We start from the raw sequence: 22,360 nt of genomic DNA, 5'->3' as shown, positions 1-22,360 counted from the left end.
TGCACTGCACATGGAGAAAATCCAGATCTACAGGATTGGTTTTTAGCTGTCCTCTTTTACAGTTAGTATTTCTGCAGTGCTCAATCCTTTCAATTAGCTACCGGTACTGAAATGGTATAGATTTAACCAGAATTTTTTTTTCCTCTTTGTAGATAATGTTTTAAGTAGTTAGGTAAAGATTTAGTATGTTCTCTCACAGTGTAGTATGGTTTCAGAAGCTACTGTGTACAGCAGATAAAGATATTTTTACTTTTTATTCTTGTAATCTTGCCACAGAATAAGACAGCATGAAACAGCTGCAATACAGACTGGTAAAATCACAGAAGACCATAAGCACAGATTTAAATCAAGTCCTACAATGTTGCACAGGGTGCTTTTGATCCGATGCAGCAGTGTTAATGATCACTGAATTGGAGGAAAGAATCCAGCACATTTAAAAATAAAGACTGAAATCCACCCTGAAATGCAGGCTACAAATTAATAATCCAGATGTCAGGTGTTGAGTGACTCCAGAAATGTTCACATTGAAATAGCATTGCCTTCTGCCTGTTCATCTAAGAGTAGGGTCAAAAACTGGAAGAAGTTGTTTGATGTTCTTCCTGTACAGTCATGCAGAACATTTGTGGTAGGATTATTTGTCTGGACAGCTGTGAGACATAGAACAATCTGGTAGGATCATATCATACTTGTTTCACACAGTGGTGCTGTGCATGATGCAAAATGTAAGGAAAGGAGTCACCTCAAAGGAGGTTATTAGTAGAATTTTTGTTGAAATCATTTGATCGTCAGTGAAGTGCAGCGCAGTAGGTAATTTTACACAGGCAGCTGCAAACAAGGGAAATGACTTTGTGAATTTGGTTGAAACGTAGTGCTGAGTGTGGTGAAAGTTAGGCAGGACACAGGTCATTGACAAGACGTCTTTGCACAAAGGGCTGCAGGAGTATGGAACAAGGTACCCAGACAAGTATTTCAGGATGACGCCCTGCTAACTGAACTTCAAGAAAACATTTGGATGAGGTCTTCTCAAGTAACTTCTAACAAATAAATGGACTAGATCGGCTGAGTGGCCATCTGTTCTGTCTGAAAAGTTCATAGAATAACTTTGTACATCAGCTTGGTGTGAGGCAGTACAGACCCTAGTGCTGTTTCCTGTCGCCACCAGTGTTGCCAAGTCTGTTCTGACCAGCTGTGACCAGGCAAGTAATCGGCCAGTCTGAGGTGCGATGTTCCTATAGGGCATCTGTTTTGTTGTTTTTATGGTTTGGAGAAAGGAAATTGTGTTTAGATCACGGAAACTGCATGTGTATGCTTAAATTACATTAGAAAAAAATGGCGCAGAGTTTCTGAAAATAAGTTACAACCTGACAGGGTTGGGGTCAGTTCCAAATAACACAGTATTTGACCCAGTGGGGAATGAGGAAACAGTGGAGATTAGAAAATTGTCAGTGGAATTGGAATTGACAATATTGGAGTCTGGAATCATCAATTCCACTGAAAGAAAAGAGTAAAAAAATTCTAGCAGTGAATAGTAATCCTGGTGTTGGCTCACTCAACAGTTAACATACCTAACTTTATGATTTTCACACAGTCACAGTTGCTATACATTATGAGCCTGTGAAAGTGTAGGTTTCCATGCAGAAGGCACATCACTTCTGACTATTGTTCATGAATCAATCTGTGAGCATGGTGCTTGTCTTGTCCTGTATTAACTCACAATGAAATTGCACTGCTGTAATCTTCCCTGCTGCCCTATTTAAAACCTAGCCTTACAATCTCTTTATTGAGTGCATGACAAGGGTTACTGTGTGTGTTAGGATTAGGATTTGGTTGCTGTTGGACTGTGTTTAAGAGCTCTGATGATGTGCAAGACGCAGAACTAGAGGGGGGGATGGAGGAACACAAGAGAGTTCACGTTCCTTGTTTTTTCCCCCTTCCTTGAGATTTACACATCGTCAGAAGTGCCGCATCGTGAAGGAAAACAACAGTCTTTCACCTCAAAGAGAAATCATTGTGCTGTTTGCAGGCATTGCAAAAATCAGTCTGAGGTCCAATGAAAACTGCTTTCAGTTTCTGCGGTTTCCTCAAAAGTTTATTATGCAACATTTCCCATTTACATGTATTACCCATTTCATCCAGCCTTCAAGGTTTGGTGCATGTTTGCATAACCAGTAAATTGTATGATTCAAGTGTAAACTAGGGAAATATGGTGTACATCTATTATCATTATATAAATGAACTAATAGAGGTTCACTCAGCCTCCGTAATGAATGTTTTTTTTTGTGATCAGTTGGTTAAGTATATCCGATCCTAATGAGAAAGTAATGTTTCAATGGGTAGCTGTTACAGGATAACAGTTTTTTTTCCCATATGTTGCGACAGTCATGCCTTATGCTGACTGTGGGCTAATCAGGTTTCAGTGAATGGCTTGGGTCCTGCTGGGCTTTGCCCAATGAAATGCAGAGAACCAGATATTTCATCTAGACCCTATGGTCCATTATACTAAGATGATGACTTAAGGCTGGGTGTCACCTTTTAACTCAATAGTAATGTGCCCATCGTGTATTGTTTATTGCATGAACGTAGAATGTGTTTTTTGGCGCTCTGAGGCCTCCTTGGGGAATTTGCTGGTTGATCTCGCCAGCCTTCATATTATAATACAGATATCCAATATTTGTGGACTGAAGGTATGATTGGCTTGCAGTGATGGGAAGCTCTCGTTGCTCTCAGATTAGGAATGGCAGCTGAATAGAATTGGATGGCATTGGAGTTGAATCTGAACTCTTAAGGGATTGATGGGGTGAGAGAACTGAATTTTGTTCAGACTCAGGAGACGAATGCCAGGGCTAGGTTAAATGGCAGCTTAGTTTTTACATCACTTGAAAAATTCTTGAGAGGTGGAAATATCATTGCGCACACGAGGCACATTGGAGCGCTCGGCAACAGGGTAACACCATAAGAAGATGAACGTACCGTATGAGCTAACTTAACAAGATAAATGGAATCAATTCATTGTGCCTGCATGGGCCACCTTTCTGAAATATCTGAGAATTACTATACAGTATGTTGAAAAAGCCCTTCAATATATGCTGAGAGAAGTTTTATTGACCAGATGCTTTGTATGCGTTGTTAGTGTTCTGCACTCTGGCCTGTCAGTAGTGTAGTGAGGAATAGATGCAGGGATTATCATTTTATTTTATTCTTTTATCAGTGATTTGTTGTATTTCTGATTTACTGCTAAATTATGTAGCCAAAGTGTACTTAACATATAGGTACTGCTATACCAGTGCCAAGGCACAAACCCCTCTGGTATCTGTGTAGGGCACAGTGAAAGAACAGTGGAGTAAGAACATATCCAGAACCTTCGTACATACTGTATTGTCACCCATTCTGTTAGGGGTGTTGAGATGTTTTCTTCAAGGACTGTAACACGAAACCCCACAGACCCTGCTGTATGTACATGGAGCCCTGTGCACAATGACATTATAAGAATCAGATGTAATAATGCAAGAGCACTGCCACAAGATACAGATACTCATTTTGACATGAAATGAAGAAAAGGTAATTGAAGAAAATGCTTTACCCTGGGTATTTCTAGCAGTGTGTTTATGCTTTGTTGCTTTTATGTGGTTGAGCATAGAAATATTTGTACACTAGAGGTCTTGCTGTTGTAAATTCAGTTGTGTAGTTTTTGGTACTTTTGTCTGACTAATTGTCATTTCTGTGAATGGCATGCTGCACCCAGACTGTTATAAATTCCGTTTGTTACTTGTGTAATATACAAGCAACAACACATTGCTTGGAAAAAATATCAGAAAACAGTTTGTATCACGGTTTTCTGTGGGAATCTGTGTAGTAAATGGCGTTCTGTTTCCTGAAGCTGAAAATTTAGATTTTCTGTAGATATGCCAGTATGTGACATAACTGGCTGAAATATACATTGACATAGCCAGACGTACATTGTCATAGCCAGATTTTGTTCCTAAATATCTATGTAAATATGAGTTGTCATTATTATAAAAAATATAGGCAAGGGAAGGATGGAGTTCTTATCACATGTTTGCTCCTGGAGAGAAGACTATCTGACAACTTACAAATGAGGCTTTTTTGTGACCTGTATATATATCATTCCATTCACTGACACCGAAAACCTGTGCGTCCTGTTTTTAAACAGTCACCCGTCCAGTTGTCTACCAGCAGCTGATTACGTGACTGAGAGTCTCCATCACCCTTCCCCCGCCCCCCAGAGGTTTCTGGAAAATGTGGTCTCGACAGGGCTGTACTCACAAGCCAGAGAGACTGATAAGAAAAAACAGCTCTTGTTGTGTTTCATAAGAAGTCAAGAAAGCACCTGTACCTCCATATAAGAAGTCATCAGCTTTATTTTTCACGTCACCCAGAAAGAGAGCTCGACAGCAGTTTCAGTTCAACATCAGTTCACGATGGAGCAAGTTAAAAGTTTTATTCCCTGCTGAAAAGAGAATAAAAGGAAACACAACATTTGGGAAGTGGAGCCTTCTTCGGGTGTGATGGTTTGGGTTACCGAAGGTCACACCTGATGAAGGCTCCACAGCCGAAACGTTATTTCCTTTCTTCTCTTTTCAGCCTGGAATAAACCTTTAACTTACTTCCGTACTGGAACTACATCAACTCCCAATGTTGTGTTTATGAATGGATGAGAAGTAAATAACATTAATGAGCAGCTTCTAGCTGTATTTTATTTTTTACTTTCACTAAATTTACAGCATTTTGATTTACGCCTTTGAGAAACAAGTTGGATTATTCCCAGTACTGAATCCTTGCGCCTTGCGTTGCCTTATTTAGCATTTTCCTCAGGTTTTAATACTTCGAGAAATCTTTGACAAAGTACTATGATAAAAAAAAAACTTTAAAGTTGTATACATGGGCATTTCAAATGCATTCAATTGTACCACCTTACCAGAGATTTCTAAAAACTAAAACTAGCAAACCTAAGCTCGCAATCATGGGCTCAGATAACTGTGAACTGTAAGATTGTTTGGTCTGGTTTCATACAGGAAATGTGGTACGAAGTAGACGAAATAGGCTGCCGAATTTAATTTAGTGCAATGAAAAAATACAGCTACTTTTATAAATCGTTTTAAAATATTACTCATTACGAGGCAAGATTAACTATTTCTTGATAACAGCTTAAATACCCCTTGAGTTATATTCTTCTTTAGGGTCGTGACCAGTTGAAACTGGCTTTCTTTTTTAGGGTGGCAGGTCATTCCACACAAGAGCCTGACAGGATCCCTGCCCCTCAGAATGGGAGCTGCACTCATCAGGCTGAGAGTGCAGCTCCTTACAGCCGTAATTTAATGCTGAATGCATTAATTTAGAAGTGCAGAGCTGGGGGGGAGTCGGCAAGCTTCAGATGAGCCCACGCGTCTGCACGTGTTGATCCTAATCTCTGCAAAATGGTTTAACCCTTTATTTCCATATTCTTATTTTCAGTGCTTGTTTGGGTTAGCTTCCGGGCCTGTGTTGGGTTTTTGCCACCTCCCTGGAGGGAACTGATGAAGAAAAACTACAAACAAGCACTGAAGACAAGAGCATGGAGAGAGCATAACCTGTCCTCACCTGCCGACTGCTGCGCAGGGAATCCTTACTACTTTAGCTGAGAGAAAAAGACAAAGCTTTGTCCAGGTCAGAAGCATTGGGTAAAATACAAAAGCGCCAGAGTTTTATTTTTACGTAATATTGGAATGAATTTGCTGTGTTGCAGTCATTACGGTACAATTACACATTTGTGCATGCGTATATGTGTGTGTGTGTAAAGAGAGAACGAAAAGAAAGATAATAGATATTTATATACATGATATCGTAGACCTGTATATAAGTCTGTGGGATGATATTATTTACTACTTTGAAAGCAGTTCATTTTAAGTATTTAACAATTAATTATCAGTTGTGGTAATTTCTGTTTCCAATTACCATAAACTTAATGTACACCAGTATATTTGCATTGTGCAGGACATTTTGGAGTTATGTCAACTATTTTTAAAAAAATAGTGGACCATGCATTTAACTATGCATCTGCTGTTGTACACTCTGTGTCTCAGGCAAGTAGTCTTACAGGTTATCCTCTGATGAAGACCACATTAACCCCTACTGCTGTTGATTTAACAATTCTTTCTGGAAGTAACATCAGGTGTTGCCAGCAATGAATCTGATATTTGTCTGCTTACAGAAGTAGAATTGTGTGTATATACTGTGCTTTGAATAAGGATCAGGATAGTCCTTGTCATAAGGTGTAAAAATGTTTAACTGTTTTTTTGTTTGCCATTGAATTAAAATAACTACCACAAAAATACCATTAGTTACCAAGACACAATTGTTTCACTTTAATTTTTCTTTACTAAAGCACAATGGTGCTATTGTTAGAAAAGTGCATATTAACTTGCGTTAGGTGGGGTTTTCATTATCACTTCAGGTATAAATGCCACTGCGCAGGGTAGCACTTTGATGTTAAAGCAGAGATTGGCAAGCATGAATTTGTCATGAACATATCTTATATCTTTTCAAACTAAACTAAACTTAAGCCTGAAGATAATTTCTTAAATTATTTTAGTTTCAGCTGTTTGATGTGTTCTGAATGGCACGCATGCAATTGGTTTTAATATATAGTACGCTGTTTGTCAATTAAACAATTTGTATACTTTATATGCATACATATATACACCACACATTTGAGAGTTAAGGAAAGATTAAGGAAAAATTGTTTTGGCAAGCAGAAATAGACTTTGACGTTCAGAAATGACACTTCAGACACCAATATATGAAAGGCGAGGAACAAGAGCTTCATGAACCAGTGAAATTTCACAGTCAGTCCTCTTAACTCTTTATGAAAGAGACTGGTTTGTCAGGAACACAGAAGTTTTTAGCTGTTTCCTTTCCTGGAAAAAAAAATCTGGGATGTATCCCCTATACTGGATTTCACAGGCCCAGTCCTGGTTATGTGAGGTACTGCTATAGTCAGAAAAACTGAATGTTTTCAGCCACTGCTGTTTTCTAACAAAGAGTAAAACCCAAAACATAACAACTGCTGCAATGACTTTTTTGCATTTGTATGCTTTTTTGCAAATGGGGTATCAAGCGTAATATTTCTGTATTTAACACAATCGCATCATGTGGTCAAGTGCCAAAAATACAAACCAGTATTGTATAAATTTATACTGTAACAATTGTTATCTGTCGAACAAAATGTTTGTAATTGTTACATTTTGTAGATTTTGTATGGTAATCTGTTTTTTGTGACATTGTAGTTTTTGAACATAGGAATTTCTTTTATCCTATAAACCAACATTGAAACCTTCAAATATTCTGCCTCTTTGTCTTTTATGTTTTATGTTACCTCTACAGTAGGTCCAATGAAGTTATAACAGTCATACATTCACTTTCTAGATTTTGTACTGGATATGTTGTTGACCTTTTTATTCATTGGAAGAAATGTTTCAGGCTGATCAGCTAGTGATGAAATGAAATGCCAGAGACACAAGTGATCTGTGGTAATGTACAATCAAACGCAGATCATGGGTCCCAGTGTTATTGTAAATGCACTGGTTGGGATGATCTTTTGTGCTGTATTAATAGCAGCATGGTGTATACGCCCCGATCCAGTCATAACGTTTACTGTATGTGTTCTTCAGTTCAAAAATGGTCACAGGACTTCAGTGTGATTTAATACAGTGAGACCTCCCCATGAAAGACGTGCATTGGAATTGAGCCTCTACTCATAGAGTATTCTCTTGATGGGGCAAAGAATCAGAGGCTTCAGAATTCACATGAAGGGCATTGTTGATAAAGACAACTTGTTGAATGAAATGCTTTCCAAATGCACATACATGTACACCCCTTTGAGGGTGAAATCGGAGACATGACATAGCATGCCATTAACTGAATATCGATGTCAAGCCCTTGGTGAATGTGACCCACATGACATTGATGCTGTGGCATGGGTGTAGTGTGCACCCCGTTCCTCTTAAAACGGGTGCACTGGAGAGAGAACTGCTGTTTGGGTGTGTTTGTAGTCAGGGTCAAAGCAGACAGCAGTAAACGCATGGTAAAGGAAGGGGGGTTCTTGATCCAAGTCATGGGAAACTGTCGGCAACAAATGAACTCTAAAACCTTGAAAAAACTATAGCGGTACTGTGCTAGTGTACTGAAGGTCATGATAAAACTTTAAGAGGAGAAACGGGAACACTTTAGACTAACAGACACAACACTTAATGTCTTTACAGCAAATTGAAGTGTAGCGTTTTGGAAGTTTTGTTTTTAGTTATCAATTTTAATGCTGAGCAAAAGCCAATGAGGTCTGAAGGGTGTTCTGTGAAACATTCAGCTCAGTGTCTGAAATAGTGTAAAAGTAACTAAATCAACTTGGTGCACACTCTCTCTACTGTATTAACAAGTATTAAAATCAGTACTAAAATCAAATTAATAAGAGTATTAACAATCAATATTAATTAACAATAAGCCCTCATCAGGACCCCTGAATGATGCCTCAGTGTTGGGTGTGCGGTCTTGTTTGGACTTAAGCGCAGTGAAGGGAAATGGTCACCTTTTACAATATGGTTGGCTTTTTCTAAGGGAAAGCTGCACGTTAGAGTGCAACATCAGCCTCAATCAGGGAGGACTCGTGTTTCCTGTAACAGACGATACAGTATATTTGCACAGGCAGGATATGAATGGATCGGCTGTGTGGCTTACAGCTCCGTTACAGTTCGGCGTCCATCCTACTAATCCGCCAGGACGCTCCACGTGGACCGGGGCTTCTTCTGATGCCCGAAACAGAATGCCCGTCTAGTTAAGGCTTCCAGAAGAGCAAATGAGACGGGGCGGAGAGGGATGGGTCTTCGGAAATGGAATGAATGACGAGAGGTTAGATGAAACGTCGAAAAGGAGGCCCATTGGAAACTGAGGGGACCGCAGCCCCTGTTGCTTCGTCCGATCGTTGGGTGTATTCTGTCCTTCCCTCCTCAGTGTCCCTGAGCTCACCGATTCCCTGGGTGCAGCACGCAGAAGCGGCAGGGAGGACGTGGGGTTTTGCAGCTCGTACGGTGAAAAGCCGAGACCCAGCGGGGGCAGGAGTGTAACAGCACGGAGAGCGCTGACCTGCGAGCTCCAGATGGCTCCTTTCATCCAAAACAATTCCAGCAGACGCGCCGGAGTCTTGTTAGGAGCTAAAAATGCAACTGTTTACATTTTTGTCCCCCCCCCAACTTCAACAAAAAAGACACGTCCAAGCTGGGATGACTTGGGATCATGAACACAGTAGAAAATGATCACTGCAACATCGCTAAAGAGCGATTTTTAGTTTTTCAATTCGTTTTTTTTTTTTGTTAGACACTGGCACTCAAGATTCCATGTTTCCTGAACAAAAGAAAACATATACAGGTGGTAAGCTATATAAATAATTCTGGTTCTGTTTTTTTTTGTTGTACAAAGCTAGCATGATCCTTGTGCATAAAACAAGGATAGCTCTGTCATGTGTAACCACGGTTCTCACAAAGAGAGTTGGAACTTAATTTGCACGAAGAGGTGTCTTTTAAACCCATCGCCTCAAGAAACTAGTACTTCGGTGCTCAAAGCAATTTGTTCTCTTCTGGAATATCAGTCCAGTCTTAAGACTAATAAAACCTTTCATTCTTTGTGGAAATGTTATGTCTGACAGCACAAATAACCGTTCCGTCAAGGCGAAGTGGGTGAGTCCTTCGCACATCATTGAGAAGGGATGGTGGGTTGCTCCAGAAAAACACTTGAACCAAGCAAGTGAAGCAATTTTTTATTAGTTGAAAGTGCTTTGGTAGTATTGTAACGCTTCGGGGTTCACGTGGGCGCCCTCGCCGCCGCCGCATCAGGTCGGCCCCCCACCATCGGGGACTCGAACCCGGGCCTCCGGCATCACTCAACAGGGACCCAGCCTGTTGAGCTAAAGAGAGATCTCCCCCAGCCCAGCCCAGCGGCTGTGGGTCCTGCTATCACAGGGAAGGGCGGTGACGTCACCGCTCTGGTAAGCCGGCTCTTACACGCTCACTGGTGGCCGTATGCGTTACAGTATTTTGTTGGAATTTTATAAGAACACCGTATGCAATCCAAAGTACCTGACATTTTTCAGCCCTATCGTAGAGGGGGGATGATTGTGAGAAAGAATCCAAGCTGATTGGGTTTTTCACAGGCTACAGGCGTACACAGTAAATATCCAAATTTTGTGTGTGTATGCGTGTGAATGAGAAAAATTGCACCACCATCCGGGATTTTAGATACAAATATTTATTTTCCTCATAAAAAAGACTATGTACAAAATGAATGAATGTTATGTTCAACAATACAAAACCAGCGGCTTTGCAACACATTATTAACAACTGCGATTCCCAGCATACAACATAAACATACCACAGCTTTTCGTGACATTTGGCAGATAAAAGATTCAGAGTGGGCAGTGGTTTGATATTTACATGTCTTTTTTTTTTAGACCGATGTTGTCATTTTGCCCTGATGCCTCTCTTGTGATGTAGTGCCCAACGTTGTGGAGTAGCCTGAAATCCAAACCAGCGAGTTTTAAAGGATAAACGGGGACAATATTCACCGCACAGAGTCCTTTTCTTAATCCACAATACATACATTTCTTGGTAGTTCCATTGCCCAAGTTATATTCGATCAAGAGCTGCAAATACCTTGGTGAAGGGGTTCCAGGTGAATTTAGCGAAGTCAAACCTCCAGTATGCTTTGTGACAGAATGGTCTTCGTCAGCTACAGCGTGAGAAGAACTGTAGCTGACACTGCCGACTCAAAAGCACCTTTTGGGTCCCTCAGTGACTCTTAAATGCTTAACAGATCTCAGCAAACATAGACCCAACACATTGAATGAATACAGTACACATTTTGTTAAGTGCTGTGCTTATATTACAGAACATGTATGTCCTTAAGCTGCAGTATGATTTCCATGTGGAAATCTCCTGATGGCCATGGAGAGGTCCTGTTTTAACTGTGTTACTGAGTACCGTGTTTAAAGAAGATATCGCAGCAGAGACAGGCATGTACCTGTTTGGTTGTGTCTTAATTAGCTGTGGTAAAATGTTAATAATCCCCTTCAGCGACTTATCTTAAAATTATTTAACTTTGAATTAAGAACCGACCGCTTGCTTAATTAATGATCGCAGCGACAACTGCATTTAAAAGTCGCATGAGATGGACATTGTGTCATTGGCTACATGATACATTACTATTACAAAAATAGTGACATCATTGTTCACATATTTAACCTAACTTAGTGAAAGGCATTTCAAAGTATCAAACAAAAGGTTTTTTTCCATGAGAAACAGTTTAAAATTACACTACACTGCTTGGGTGGACTTTGGTATTAATCTACTGTAGGTAGACTAACACTGCTACACTTGTGAAAATATAAGGACTGCCTTTGACTTTTTAACAACAGAAGATACATTCACCTTGTATTTACAAGACAGAGACAAACTCCTGTATACATACATTTATACATTAAAAGTTCCCAATTCTCTCGCATTTACAGAGCAACGTGTCATAACATAGCATCTGTTGCTTATTTAAAAAAAAACAAAACTTCACAAAAGTGATAGAACAATTTATCAAGATAGGTTTTATGAAACGAAATCAGCCCTTGGATGAATACGATGATCGCTTACATGTCAAGTACGGGAGACTGTGTCGTTTTATAGTGCAAGTGCGTCTTGTGTGTGTCACGTCTTGTAAGGCTGTGCGGACAGGCAGCACTCTGATGCCTTTCTACTCACACACGTCCTGGGCTTTTCCACTGGGCAGGTTAGATTAAGTGCAAAACCAAAGTCTCATTGCCCCATGTAAATCAAAGATAATTTCATCCAGAAAAAGATTTTCTGGGAGTATAATTCTGTTTTAGCAACTTTTATCAATGGTATTTTCACTGCGCCTCAACCCAAATAAAGCTGAAGTCAGCTTTGTTGTCCACACAGAGGCGAATTCTATCATTTCAGCAGTTAAAGCAATGAGCTTTGAAGATATCAGAGGTTTGAATTTATAATTAAAAGCTGTGCCCAGTTTTCAAAAGTTATTATAAATGCAGAAGCCCTCAGCAGAAACACATTTAGTCATTAGCACATCACACTACTATTCCTAGGCTGTGTTGTGGGTCTAGAACAAAACATGTATGTTGAACTAGGTGCTATTTGTGAGCACATGGTGGCACCACAGTTAACATTGCTGCCTTGAAGTTCAGTTCCTGAGATTGCTATCTGTGTGAGGTTTGTATGTTTTCCCCATGTTCGTGTGTTTCCTGGTGCTCCGGGTGCTCCAGTTTACTCCCACAATCCATAGACATTTAAGTGGCTTCGGGGAAAACTGGCCCTAGTGTCTCTGTGTCTGATTTTGTATCTGTCTGCCCTGCATGGACTGGTGTCCCGTCCAGGGTGGGCCCTGCCTTGTACCTGTTGCTGGTTCTTCCACTCCCCCACGATCCCGAATTGGATCAAGCAGTACGAAAATGGATGGATAAGACAATTATCATTAAAGAAAAAATCAAATGGCAATGGACCCATTACAATACAGCTTATGGCGAGATCTAGGACCTGTCAATGATGTTTATAGGGCAACAGGTTTGACACTACCACTGTTACAAATCTGTGAAGATTTTTTTTTAAAAAAACGTACCTCTTGTGAGGTTAATATGTAAACGGAATTTAAGCAATCAACCAGTGGGATATCCCAAATTCAGTCAACATGATTGTCTGCGTACAGCAATGTTTCTGAATCTAAAATTGTTTCAGATATATTCTATGTAAATCTCAGGCTTTAAAAGAAAGAAGGATCACGCCTATCTTCACAGAGAACCTCAATTGTTCTGTAAGCGCCACACAGTTCAGAAAGAGTTTTGTCGATGTGATGGTGGCGCAAGCATCGCTGTCTCCTGGACAGGAAGTGTAATGTCAGAAATCACCCATAACTAGAAGAATCAAGTCAGAGGTCACTCTGAGGTTCCGGGAGAAATCTATTGGACTAGACGGGGTGAAAAGAGGTCGGAGGCACATTTCTGCAGTGAAAGTCACTGAAGACAAAAAGGATGTGCCTATTTTCTCCTTGGACTCATTTAGTTTCCATCGGAATTTTCAGGCTTCCGGCTTTCCCCATAAAAAATAAAACAACCTTCAGACAGAGGTTTACTCTACTGCTACATTTTACCCTGTTAAAACACACAAAGCATTTCAGTGATCTGGTGTGTGGGTGCCGGTATCAGTAATTTCTCATCACTCATCATCATCTTCTTCTTTCAACAAAATGATCAGAAGAGGGGGGAGGCACATCACACACACCACGGTTTCCATTCTCAGCCTCGCTCTTTATAGATTCCGTAGAAGCAACAGTAGTGTTTTGCGGGTGGAGAAGACGTATAGCTAGTTTAAGAGGTCCATTCCTTTGAAAGTCTCCCTCCTCCTACAGTTGGAAGGAGGCTGGCTCACCGTTTTGGGGACCACAGGTTTCAAGATTTTATCCTCTTTCTTCTTCCTCGCTTTGTGATATCTGACCAAGTTGGTCGGCATGCTTAGAGCTTCTCAGATTTCCATCAGAGTCACTTTGTAAGCATCTGCGAAGGTTTCAATATTCAGTATGAAAGTGTCCTCGTTAGAGTAGTGCTCAATGATGTTGTCATCCATGTTGACCAGGATGCTGCACGGGGAAGAAAATGAACAGAAGTTCTCAGAGATATCTGGAGTATACTCAATACGATCTTTTTAAGATTCCCCACACACAGTGCTTTCTATTACAATCTGTGAACAGTTACACACAGGACTGTCTAAGTATCCGTTTACAAGAATCATTCTGTGAAACATGTGATGTTACCACGTGGACAGCGCAGCTCACAGCTAAGCTACTGGGTCCCGAGTTCGATTATAAGCTGGAAAGACTTCTGTGTGGAGTTTGCACGGTCTCAAGCCTGTGTGGGTTTTATGATGTTGCCTTCCAAAGCAGGAGTGAGCGTGGATTAATAATAATAATAATTGCTTACATTTATATAGCGCTTTTCTGGACACTCCACTCAAAGCACTTTACAGGCAATGGAGACTCCCCTCCACCACCACCAATGTGCAGGATTAAGGAAGGAAAGGGGCTGTTTCACAATATCAATTCCCATTTTGGTGGGGACAAGGTTTGCAGAAAGAAGAACATTTCCTACAAGAGACGTGCTCTTGCTAGCTATAAAAATGCACAGTCATATTAAAGTGGGAGATTTTGGAGGTTCAGACTTCCCAAAATGTTTTACCTCTAGATGGGGAGTGGGGTTGGAAATAAGAGGGGGGGGTGGGCGCATGGAACAGAAAAACAAAACTAGTGATGTTACCATGTGGACAATTTCACCCCAAAATATCTCCCTGTGATATAGCCAGCCAGCTCCCTACTCAATACATCTTTCTTTCACCTGCTGGGGTCACGCATCATGGACTATGCCTTCAGCAGGACCTTGGATGTTCAGGTGTCTCCAAGTTGTCAAATTTCTTACCCTTTTTTGCTTTTCTTGTAGATTTTAGCCATCTTCTCAAGGGGGATGCCGTATTTCTCCGATATCTGGCAGGTACGAGGAAAGAAAAGGGAGTAAATACAGTTCCGATGGACCCAGGTGCTAAAGATATTCTGGCAAGATCCTTGGAAGAGACAGGCGTCAGGCGAGAGCAGAGAAGATGAGCAAGTTCTATAGAAGTCATCCTGTCGGTGTAATAATAATAATAATAATTATAATTATATTTGCTTACACTTATATAGCGCTTTTCTGGACACTCCACTCAAAGCGCTTTACAGGTAATGGGGACTCCCCTCCACCACCGCCAATGTGCAGCCCCACCTGGATGATGCGACGGCAGCCATAGTGCGCCAGAACGCTCACCACACACCAGATATCAGTGGGGAGGAGAGCAGAGTAATGAAGCCCGTTCAGAGAGGGGGATTATTAGGAGGCCATGATTGGTAAGGGCCAATGGGAAATTTGGCCAGGACGCCGGGGTTACACCCCTACTCTTTTTGAGAAACGCCCTGGGATTTTTAATGACCACAGAGAGTCAGGACCTCGGTTTTACGTCTCATCCGAGAGCATAATAGACATATGCTCTCTCGGTAACAACAAGTGCACATAACAAGGACTTTAATAACATGTGACGTGTGATGCAATTTCTGATAAAAAAGTAACTATTATAAGGTGTACTCATACTGTATACTTATCTCAAGTAAAGTCAGAAATACAGCAGCCGGAACACGTGTGGGATCTGTCAGTAATGTTCTAATGTTGTCGGGGCCAGAACATGTACTGTACTTACTGCATCCATCAGGCCCTTTAAGGTGGGTGACCTGAGCATAAGAGCATCAAATACTTCATCGGACTCTTTCCGTACATACAGGAGAACTGAGGAGACAGGAAAAAAGACCGGCAGTCAGGGTCGGAGCTCGGAATTGGTCGGCTGGATAAATCGGTGACGGCACAAACAGTTCTGTTCCCAGAGGACCTGCCTCTGCAGGAGCAGCACTAATGTGATAAGAGTTTTATTCCACGGGGGTTACACTCTCCAGCACTTAAGGTTCTGAACACGGGGAGGCCATTCAGCCTATCGAGCCTGATTGGCAGTTATTATCTAATTAACTCGGGGATCGCTGTTGTTTCCTGGAAGGAAGCTGGGACCTCGTGGTTAGGTAGCTTGTGTTTTAGAGTTCTAAATTTGCTATCCCGTAGAGCGTTTCGCTCATGTACTCCACTCCCACAGCTCAAGAAACTCCTTTGCTTACAGCGACGCAAGGCGTGTAGGCGATCCTTAGAATCAACACACCTCTCTTGTGCATCTCTTCTTTGATCTGCTTTGGAGGTGGAGGACCGTAGTCATCCTCAGACGATCTGAACATTCTCTTCACCAACACACTACTGAAACACAAAACGGTCGCGCAGACATTATAGCTGATAAGGCGGCACACTGGAAGGGTTCTTCCTCACAGCTCTTGTTTCCTGCATTCAGCTGTAGATTGGGGCTCCTTCTGTGTGGAGTTTGCATGCTCTCCCTCAATCCAAATGTGCTTTCTCCTAGTGCGCCAGACAAAAGGTCCAAATACATGCTCTCCTAGCGTGAACTTGCCTCCCAATTTGTGTATGTTTGTTCCCTAGAATGGGCTAAGATGTCTTTGCACCATGTGGGCTGTGCCTGTTGGGTGAGTATCTGCCTCACCATGACTCTTCCAGAGCGAAAGCTGTTATTGAAAATGAATGGAAGATTTACAGTGAATCCTCATTCAGGGAGCTCCCGAGTGGATCTAAAGCACTATATAGTGATTTATAGGGGTTTGGTGGTCTAATAAAAAAGAAAGAAATTGCAATATCACAGCTTACCCCTCTCTCTCCATTTCTTCTGTGTTGAAAGCAAAGACCTGCAATGAAAAACAAAAATCTAATTTCCACACCCGAAACACACTGACGACTTAGGAAGACTGGGTAGTCTAAACATTCTTCCTCGATTGCCAATCGGTTTTTTAAAGCATTATGTTTACCAGCATGTAAAATGCGTTCTCATTAAAGCCTGGTCTGGTGGCACTTATAAGGGTCACTAATCAGCAATCACTGACAAGGGTTTTTAAACGACGTCAATGGTATCAAGAAAATGGACCAGAGTTTGCCAATTTGAATGACACACACTCCTTGCCATGAACTGAAAATGCGGAGCCCCCTGTTGGCTCAGTAAAATGGGAGGCTTCAGGACAGAGGCAAAGAACGTTTCTCAGTGGAATCAGTCCAGAGAAGATGAATCAGTCGTGGGAATAGTAGATGGAGTAGGAGGAGGAGTTGGAGGAGTAAGAGTTGGAGTAGCAGCAGTAGTATTAAGTAGTAGGAGGAGTAGTAGATGGAGGAGTAAGAGTTGGAGTAGCAGCAGTAGTATTAAGTAGTAGGAGGAGTAGTAGACGGAGGAGTAAGAGTTGGAGTAGCAGCAGTAGTATTAAGTAGTAGGAGGAGTAGTAGATGGAGGAGTAAGAGTTGGAGTAGCAGCAGTAGTATAAGTAGTAGATGGAGGAGTAAGAGTTGGAGTAGCAGCAGTAGTATTAAGTAGTAGCAGGAGTAGTAGATGGAGGAGTAAGAGTTGCAGTAGTATAGACGATGAAGAAGGAATTGAAGACAAGCATGATAAGACAGCCCGCCCGAGCTCCCACCTGCCCGCTCCTCTGCAGGTTCCCGAAGTGGACGTCGGGAATGAAGAGGACCGGCTGCGAGTCCAGGTCCGTCATGGTCTTGAAGTAGGTGATGTCGGCCTTCCTCAGCGCGGGGCCGCCCCCCGGCGCCCCCTCTTTGGCTGAACGCACACAGAGGGGGAGAGGGAGGTGAGTCTTGTCGGAAAGGTTTTTCTGAATCTGCATAATTCTCATTAAATTAACACAATTTGGTCCCGTTCGTGGTCGGACGGTCTCGTGAAGCTCTGGCAGGTCAGTGGGAGGAGCCTTAGCCTGCTGCTCGTCAGCGCTGTGGTTAGACTGCTGTTCGGCCCCCTGGTGTTAATATTGCTCTCACCATACAGCCACACTTCAGCTGTCCAAGAACCATATCCAGCCCTGGTCTGGCAGGTCCCCAGTCCACCAGGTGTTACAGGTCGCCATTACTACAAACCTGGACCACTTTCATTGTCATCAAAGTCACAGGTGAACTTGAATTCAGTCATCGGGAAATCAGCTGGGTCCACAAATTCGAGTACCCTTCAGCCGTTAAGGATTACAGTCCTCTTAATTGAGCCGATGTTTTGCTGAATGGATCTGTAGATCTTTAGAGACAGGTGGCCTAGGGACTAGCTGGATGGGGAGCCCTGGTGTATACAGTATGTCCAGGCTGACACTTACTGTTATTACACTGGGCGGCGGCCTGTCCCTTAGTCTTCTTGCGGTTCTGTTTTCTTTCTTCATCGCGGATTTTCCTTTCTGCCCCCTGGTGTTCAGGTAATGAAGGAGGAAGAGTGAGGAAGGCATTTCACAGAGCATGACGCTAACTGTCTCAAGAGGGGTTGGCATGATGGCGGGGCACTTTGACAATCCTACTGGATCACTGATGGTCCCAGCCTGCCTCTCTAGCCAAGCAAGCAAGGAGCTGCATCAGGGAATGGGGAATCCCCACAGCTCAGTTTCAGAAAGTACTCTTGAGGACATCTGCTCGATCACAGGGCACAAAGACCCCGTTCAGACAAGTGTGCTGGGATAAGGGTTTGCAGGATTGTCACCCAGAAAGTCTTCCACACTCGTGAATGGCTCTGTTTCTGCCACAATAATTGGCTTACAATTTTGTTTTCCAAAATTCAGATGCCAAGTTATATTTTTAATTTAAAAAAAAGTGCTTATCAGGCTCAGGTCATCAGTATCCAAACTTTCCTTTCACTAAAAATCATTCAATGATTTCAATATAACTAATTAAAATACAGTAAGCATATTAGATCGTCTTCATACAATAAAGCAAAGGTGTCTTCAAATGAGGTTGTCTATGCACAGGGGGAAACCTTGAGTTGTTCAATGAGCTCATGGAAGTGTGTACTGTGTTTTGCGAGTCTTAAAGGAACCACTAGAGGGAGCTACTGAATTTCCCATGTTCCAGTGTTTAGCACCATCCTAACCACTAAATAAGTGACCGATTCTGCAAGTTAAAAAATGCCCTCTAATTGAGCACAAGATGCTCAGCTACTCTAATCCCCATTAACCAGAGAAAACCTTTGGCACATATATATAATCTCCCAATTAAGGGGTGGAGCAGTGGCTCTGTGGCTAAGGACCCGTGCCTGTGGCTGGAAGGTTGCCGGTTCAAATCCTGTGGCTGTTAGGGAAATCCTACTCTGTTGGGCCCCTGAGCAAGGCCCTTAACCCCAACTGCTCCAAGGGCGCTGTACAATGGCTGACCCTGCGCTCTGACCCCAAGCTTCTCTCTCTGTCTGTGTGTCTCATGGAGAGCAAGCTGGGGTATGCGGAAAAAAAAAATTGTACATGGCCAATAAAGTGATCTGATCTTATAATAGTCTCCTGGTAAAGGCACAAAACAATACACAAACCTAACACCATTTCACCACCTTACTCAAACACTGCTCACAGAAAATGAGTGGAAACCTACAATATTGCCAAGCATGCTGTGATAATTCAGCAGTGAGAATTCAGGTGGCATTTCAATACTCCCATGAAAGGTACTGAGCTAATAAAGACATTAAAGACATGGAATTCAAAGGAGTGCCAAGGCATTTCGATGGCCTGTACTGACTGCTACAAAGCCTGGGAAGCCAGTCTAGAAGCATTTCCGTTCTTAAATCTTCTTTTTAAGTTGTTTTATGATAATGGTTCTGATAAGACAACCAGAGAGCAACTTATTCTTCTCTTAATAAGTTAATGTGCTTGGAGCTACACCAACGTTTTCCAAACAGAACATGGAAAAGATTTGCACTATGCTATTTCACAAGCCTGTTTTCTCATTACTGTGGTCTGTGGTACAACCCACAAAAAAAGAGATGTGCGCATCCAAAATTAACTCGAAGCCCCAAAAGACAAAGACGGCCCCAACTGAAAAGATGATCATTTGTTTCCAGTTCGTTCTGTTGCAGAATCCGAAGCCACTTCCACAATGATCACAGCAGGAATGACTCAGACACACAACAAAAGAAAACACCCCGAGAACTCCAAGAACAGATAAACCTTACATACAGTGTATCCTAGCAGCAAGACCTTATTTTGCTGCAGAGAACACGGCCCAGGAATTGACCGATTACCAGTTAACAGTCTCATTAACTGGAAATCAGAAAGTTCCTGAAATCACTGAAATAACCAGAGGTCTACTTGCCATAGATGATGATGATGATAATCCTGATCATTATTATTATTATTACTCTGACACACCTGAAGAAGGCTCCACGGCCGAAACGTTGTGTTCTCTTTCTTCTTTTTTTCAGCATGGAATAAACCTATTACTTGTTCCTTTGCAGCCTACGCATGCTGACGCAGCTACCCACCTGAACTTATTATTATTACTACACTTATATATTAATTCCTTACACCTCCATTTTAATTCCTTACTGTGACTTCCTTACTGTTCCTTAATATTATAGATACTATTAATTTCTTGCACTTTTCTGGACACTCCACGGACAGCTGCCAGTGCCAGGAAAGTGGCGGGTCGCACCAGACACGGCCCCCGCTGTCTCCACGCGGGCCTCACCTTGTCGCAGAAGACCTTGATCTGGGAGAAGGCACGGTGGATGGGCTTGTTGCTGCGGTTGTTGTAGCTGTAGGTGTCGATCTGGATCATCAGCGGCAGGCCCTTCACTCCCTTCTGGGAGGAGAAGTCCGTGCTCAGGCAGTTCACCGTGATGAAGATCTGGGGGGAGCCCACATGGAGACATCGGTCAGCTCGCTACTTGCCCTTGGTGATTGTGTTCCGGGTCTTGACCGAACGGACTTGTGTCAAATGAGGAAACTATCTGCGCTCATCGATGCGTGTATGTTTTACACCCCTGTCCTGGCACTTAATTAAGCCTGTGCTTACTGTTTTTTCTCTCTTTTATTGTTATTAATCTACTGTTATGTGCAGTTTGCATCTTTACCGATTATAAATCACTTTCGATAAAAGTGTGTCATATTATCTACTGACCGGCTGTCAGGGACATTTCCGTAAGTTTCAAAGCAGGAGTGGAGGGAGTCGGGACACAGGGTTGTACAAGGTCGTTCGGTAGTTTAGCAAACATCCCGGATTATTGAAGTGCGTCACCTGCCTGATCCCAAATGGGATAGTTCCAGACGACTCCCCGGGATTTGTTTACTGTTGTATATAAAACAGGGAGCTCCAGGAGTGCGTTTCCATCAGTTAACAAGCTAATGCCTGCCGAACCTCTATTTACAATGCTATGCTTTGAAGTGCAGCACTGAGGAGGAGGAGGAGGAGGAGGGGGGGAATTTAATGGACTCCAGTGGAGAAAACCACAGAGCCAGCACCCACATCATCACAACAGACAAAGAGACCTGTGATCATGTGGCCTCGCTATATAAAAACAGGCTCCGCAAACAGCCTGCTATTTTCTGAGTCAGTCAGTAATCTCCCACTTTTCACATCCACAGGCTCAGGCCCCGAGCGAAAAACCAGCCCGGGACAGATGCTTGATTAAAATCCGTCCCGGAGGCACCCTACGGCTCACGTTACACAAGCCGCCCAGGTCACCAGACACCCAGCCCCTTAGCGGCGGCCCTGCTCCGTCGGACAGCCCCCGTCATCAAGTTTCAGAGCCCCTGCCCCCACCTCCCCCCCCCCGGGGGTGAAAGGGACGAGACACCGGCTGCTGTGGTGGAGGGGCTCGTTTCGGAAAGGACTGCGGGCTGGGCTTCTGTTTGAAGCTGCAGAGCTAAGCAGAAACCTCTGTACCCCTGTACAGCCCCGCTGTACCCCGGAGGACTATACTGCCCTGCGAGAGTGAAGGAAAACCTCACTGCTGGAAATGCCTCCATTTCCTGTATAGCTACAATCTTGCCTGTTCCTGAGCAGTACAGGGGATATCTGCTCCATTAGCTTCAGGAAAGAGATTCCAAAAGTGCAAAGACTAGCCATCAGATTCAGGATCTAATCTAACATTCGCCGCGGTCGCCCGGTTTGGAAACCCAAATTCACGCAATAAAAACCGACTGCATAGGATTGGGAAGGTGGGCAGCCAAATTACTGGTGCACATCAGCTACAGCTGGTAAATTCTACCAAACAAACAGCGCGCAAGGCTAATATAATCAATGACTGTCATGACCACACCTTGCACTGTAAAATCTGAGTCTGTCATTTACCTGCCTGCAAAGCACATGTCCCATCTGGGACAATGAAGGAAGGAAGGCATGGTAATAAACAAAATCTCTCCCCTAATGTTAACTATATGTTAAACTCAAATGACCCCATGCAGGTCACCAGTTCCCCAAACAGACGAGAAGGGCTGCATGTCATTCCTCTCACTTCTAACCATTGTTATGTCCTTAGAATATAACTATATTTATAGACACTTAACTTACAGTTTTGAAAAAAGTGATCTCACTGCATGCACAGTACCAGAGCATGTTTCTTCAGTAAAACCTGCCAGTCTGCCACCTGGCAGCAGAATCGAGGTATCTCATCACCAGCCTACTGTCCGCTGTGTAGATCTGCACAAGCATGCCACTCGTGATACCCTACATCCACTGAGGACCGGACTGGATATACATTTATTAATATATTGAAAGCTACAGTAGGAGTGAATACACATAAGAGAAATAAAAACGGGCATCTGTTCGTTGTTGACATTATTTCGCCAGGCTGTTTTATTTAATCCTTTTTAAACTTAGGTTAGG

The 22,360-nt window shown here is 42.6% G+C and overlaps 2 protein-coding genes across 10 annotated transcripts in view; one reads left to right on the top strand and one right to left on the bottom strand.

Moving 5' to 3' along the window:
* The window catches only part of ncaldb (neurocalcin delta b), a 96,005-nt gene extending 88,668 nt beyond the window's left edge, over window positions 1–7,337 (top strand). For all 4 annotated transcript variants that reach the window (XM_015357976.2, XM_015357977.2, XM_015357975.2 and 1 more), the window contains one exon: window positions 5,473–7,337. The gene's annotated coding sequence lies outside the window, so the exon portion shown is untranslated. The remainder of the gene's footprint in view (window positions 1–5,472) is intronic.
* Window positions 7,338–10,274: 2,937 nt separating this feature from the next.
* The window catches only part of grhl2b (grainyhead-like transcription factor 2b), a 42,271-nt gene continuing 30,185 nt past the window's right edge, over window positions 10,275–22,360 (bottom strand). For all 6 annotated transcript variants that reach the window (XM_069194850.1, XM_069194848.1, XM_069194847.1 and 3 more), the window contains 8 exons: window positions 20,222–20,380; window positions 17,881–17,965; window positions 17,203–17,342; window positions 16,391–16,428; window positions 15,840–15,931; window positions 15,336–15,421; window positions 14,528–14,592; window positions 10,275–13,695 (listed from right to left, as the gene is read on the bottom strand). In XM_069194850.1, coding sequence (XP_069050951.1) covers window positions 13,581–13,695; window positions 14,528–14,592; window positions 15,336–15,421; window positions 15,840–15,931; window positions 16,391–16,428; window positions 17,203–17,342; window positions 17,881–17,965; window positions 20,222–20,380 — 780 coding nt within the window. In that variant the 3' untranslated portion in view covers window positions 10,275–13,580. The remainder of the gene's footprint in view (window positions 13,696–14,527; window positions 14,593–15,335; window positions 15,422–15,839; window positions 15,932–16,390; window positions 16,429–17,202; window positions 17,343–17,880; window positions 17,966–20,221; window positions 20,381–22,360) is intronic.

This window comes from Lepisosteus oculatus, chromosome 10 (genome assembly GCF_040954835.1).
Source record: "Lepisosteus oculatus isolate fLepOcu1 chromosome 10, fLepOcu1.hap2, whole genome shotgun sequence".
Taxonomy (NCBI): Eukaryota; Metazoa; Chordata; class Actinopteri; order Semionotiformes; family Lepisosteidae; genus Lepisosteus; species Lepisosteus oculatus.
The sequence above is the reverse complement of the archived record's forward strand: the minus strand, read 5'-3'. Positions and strand labels throughout refer to the sequence as shown.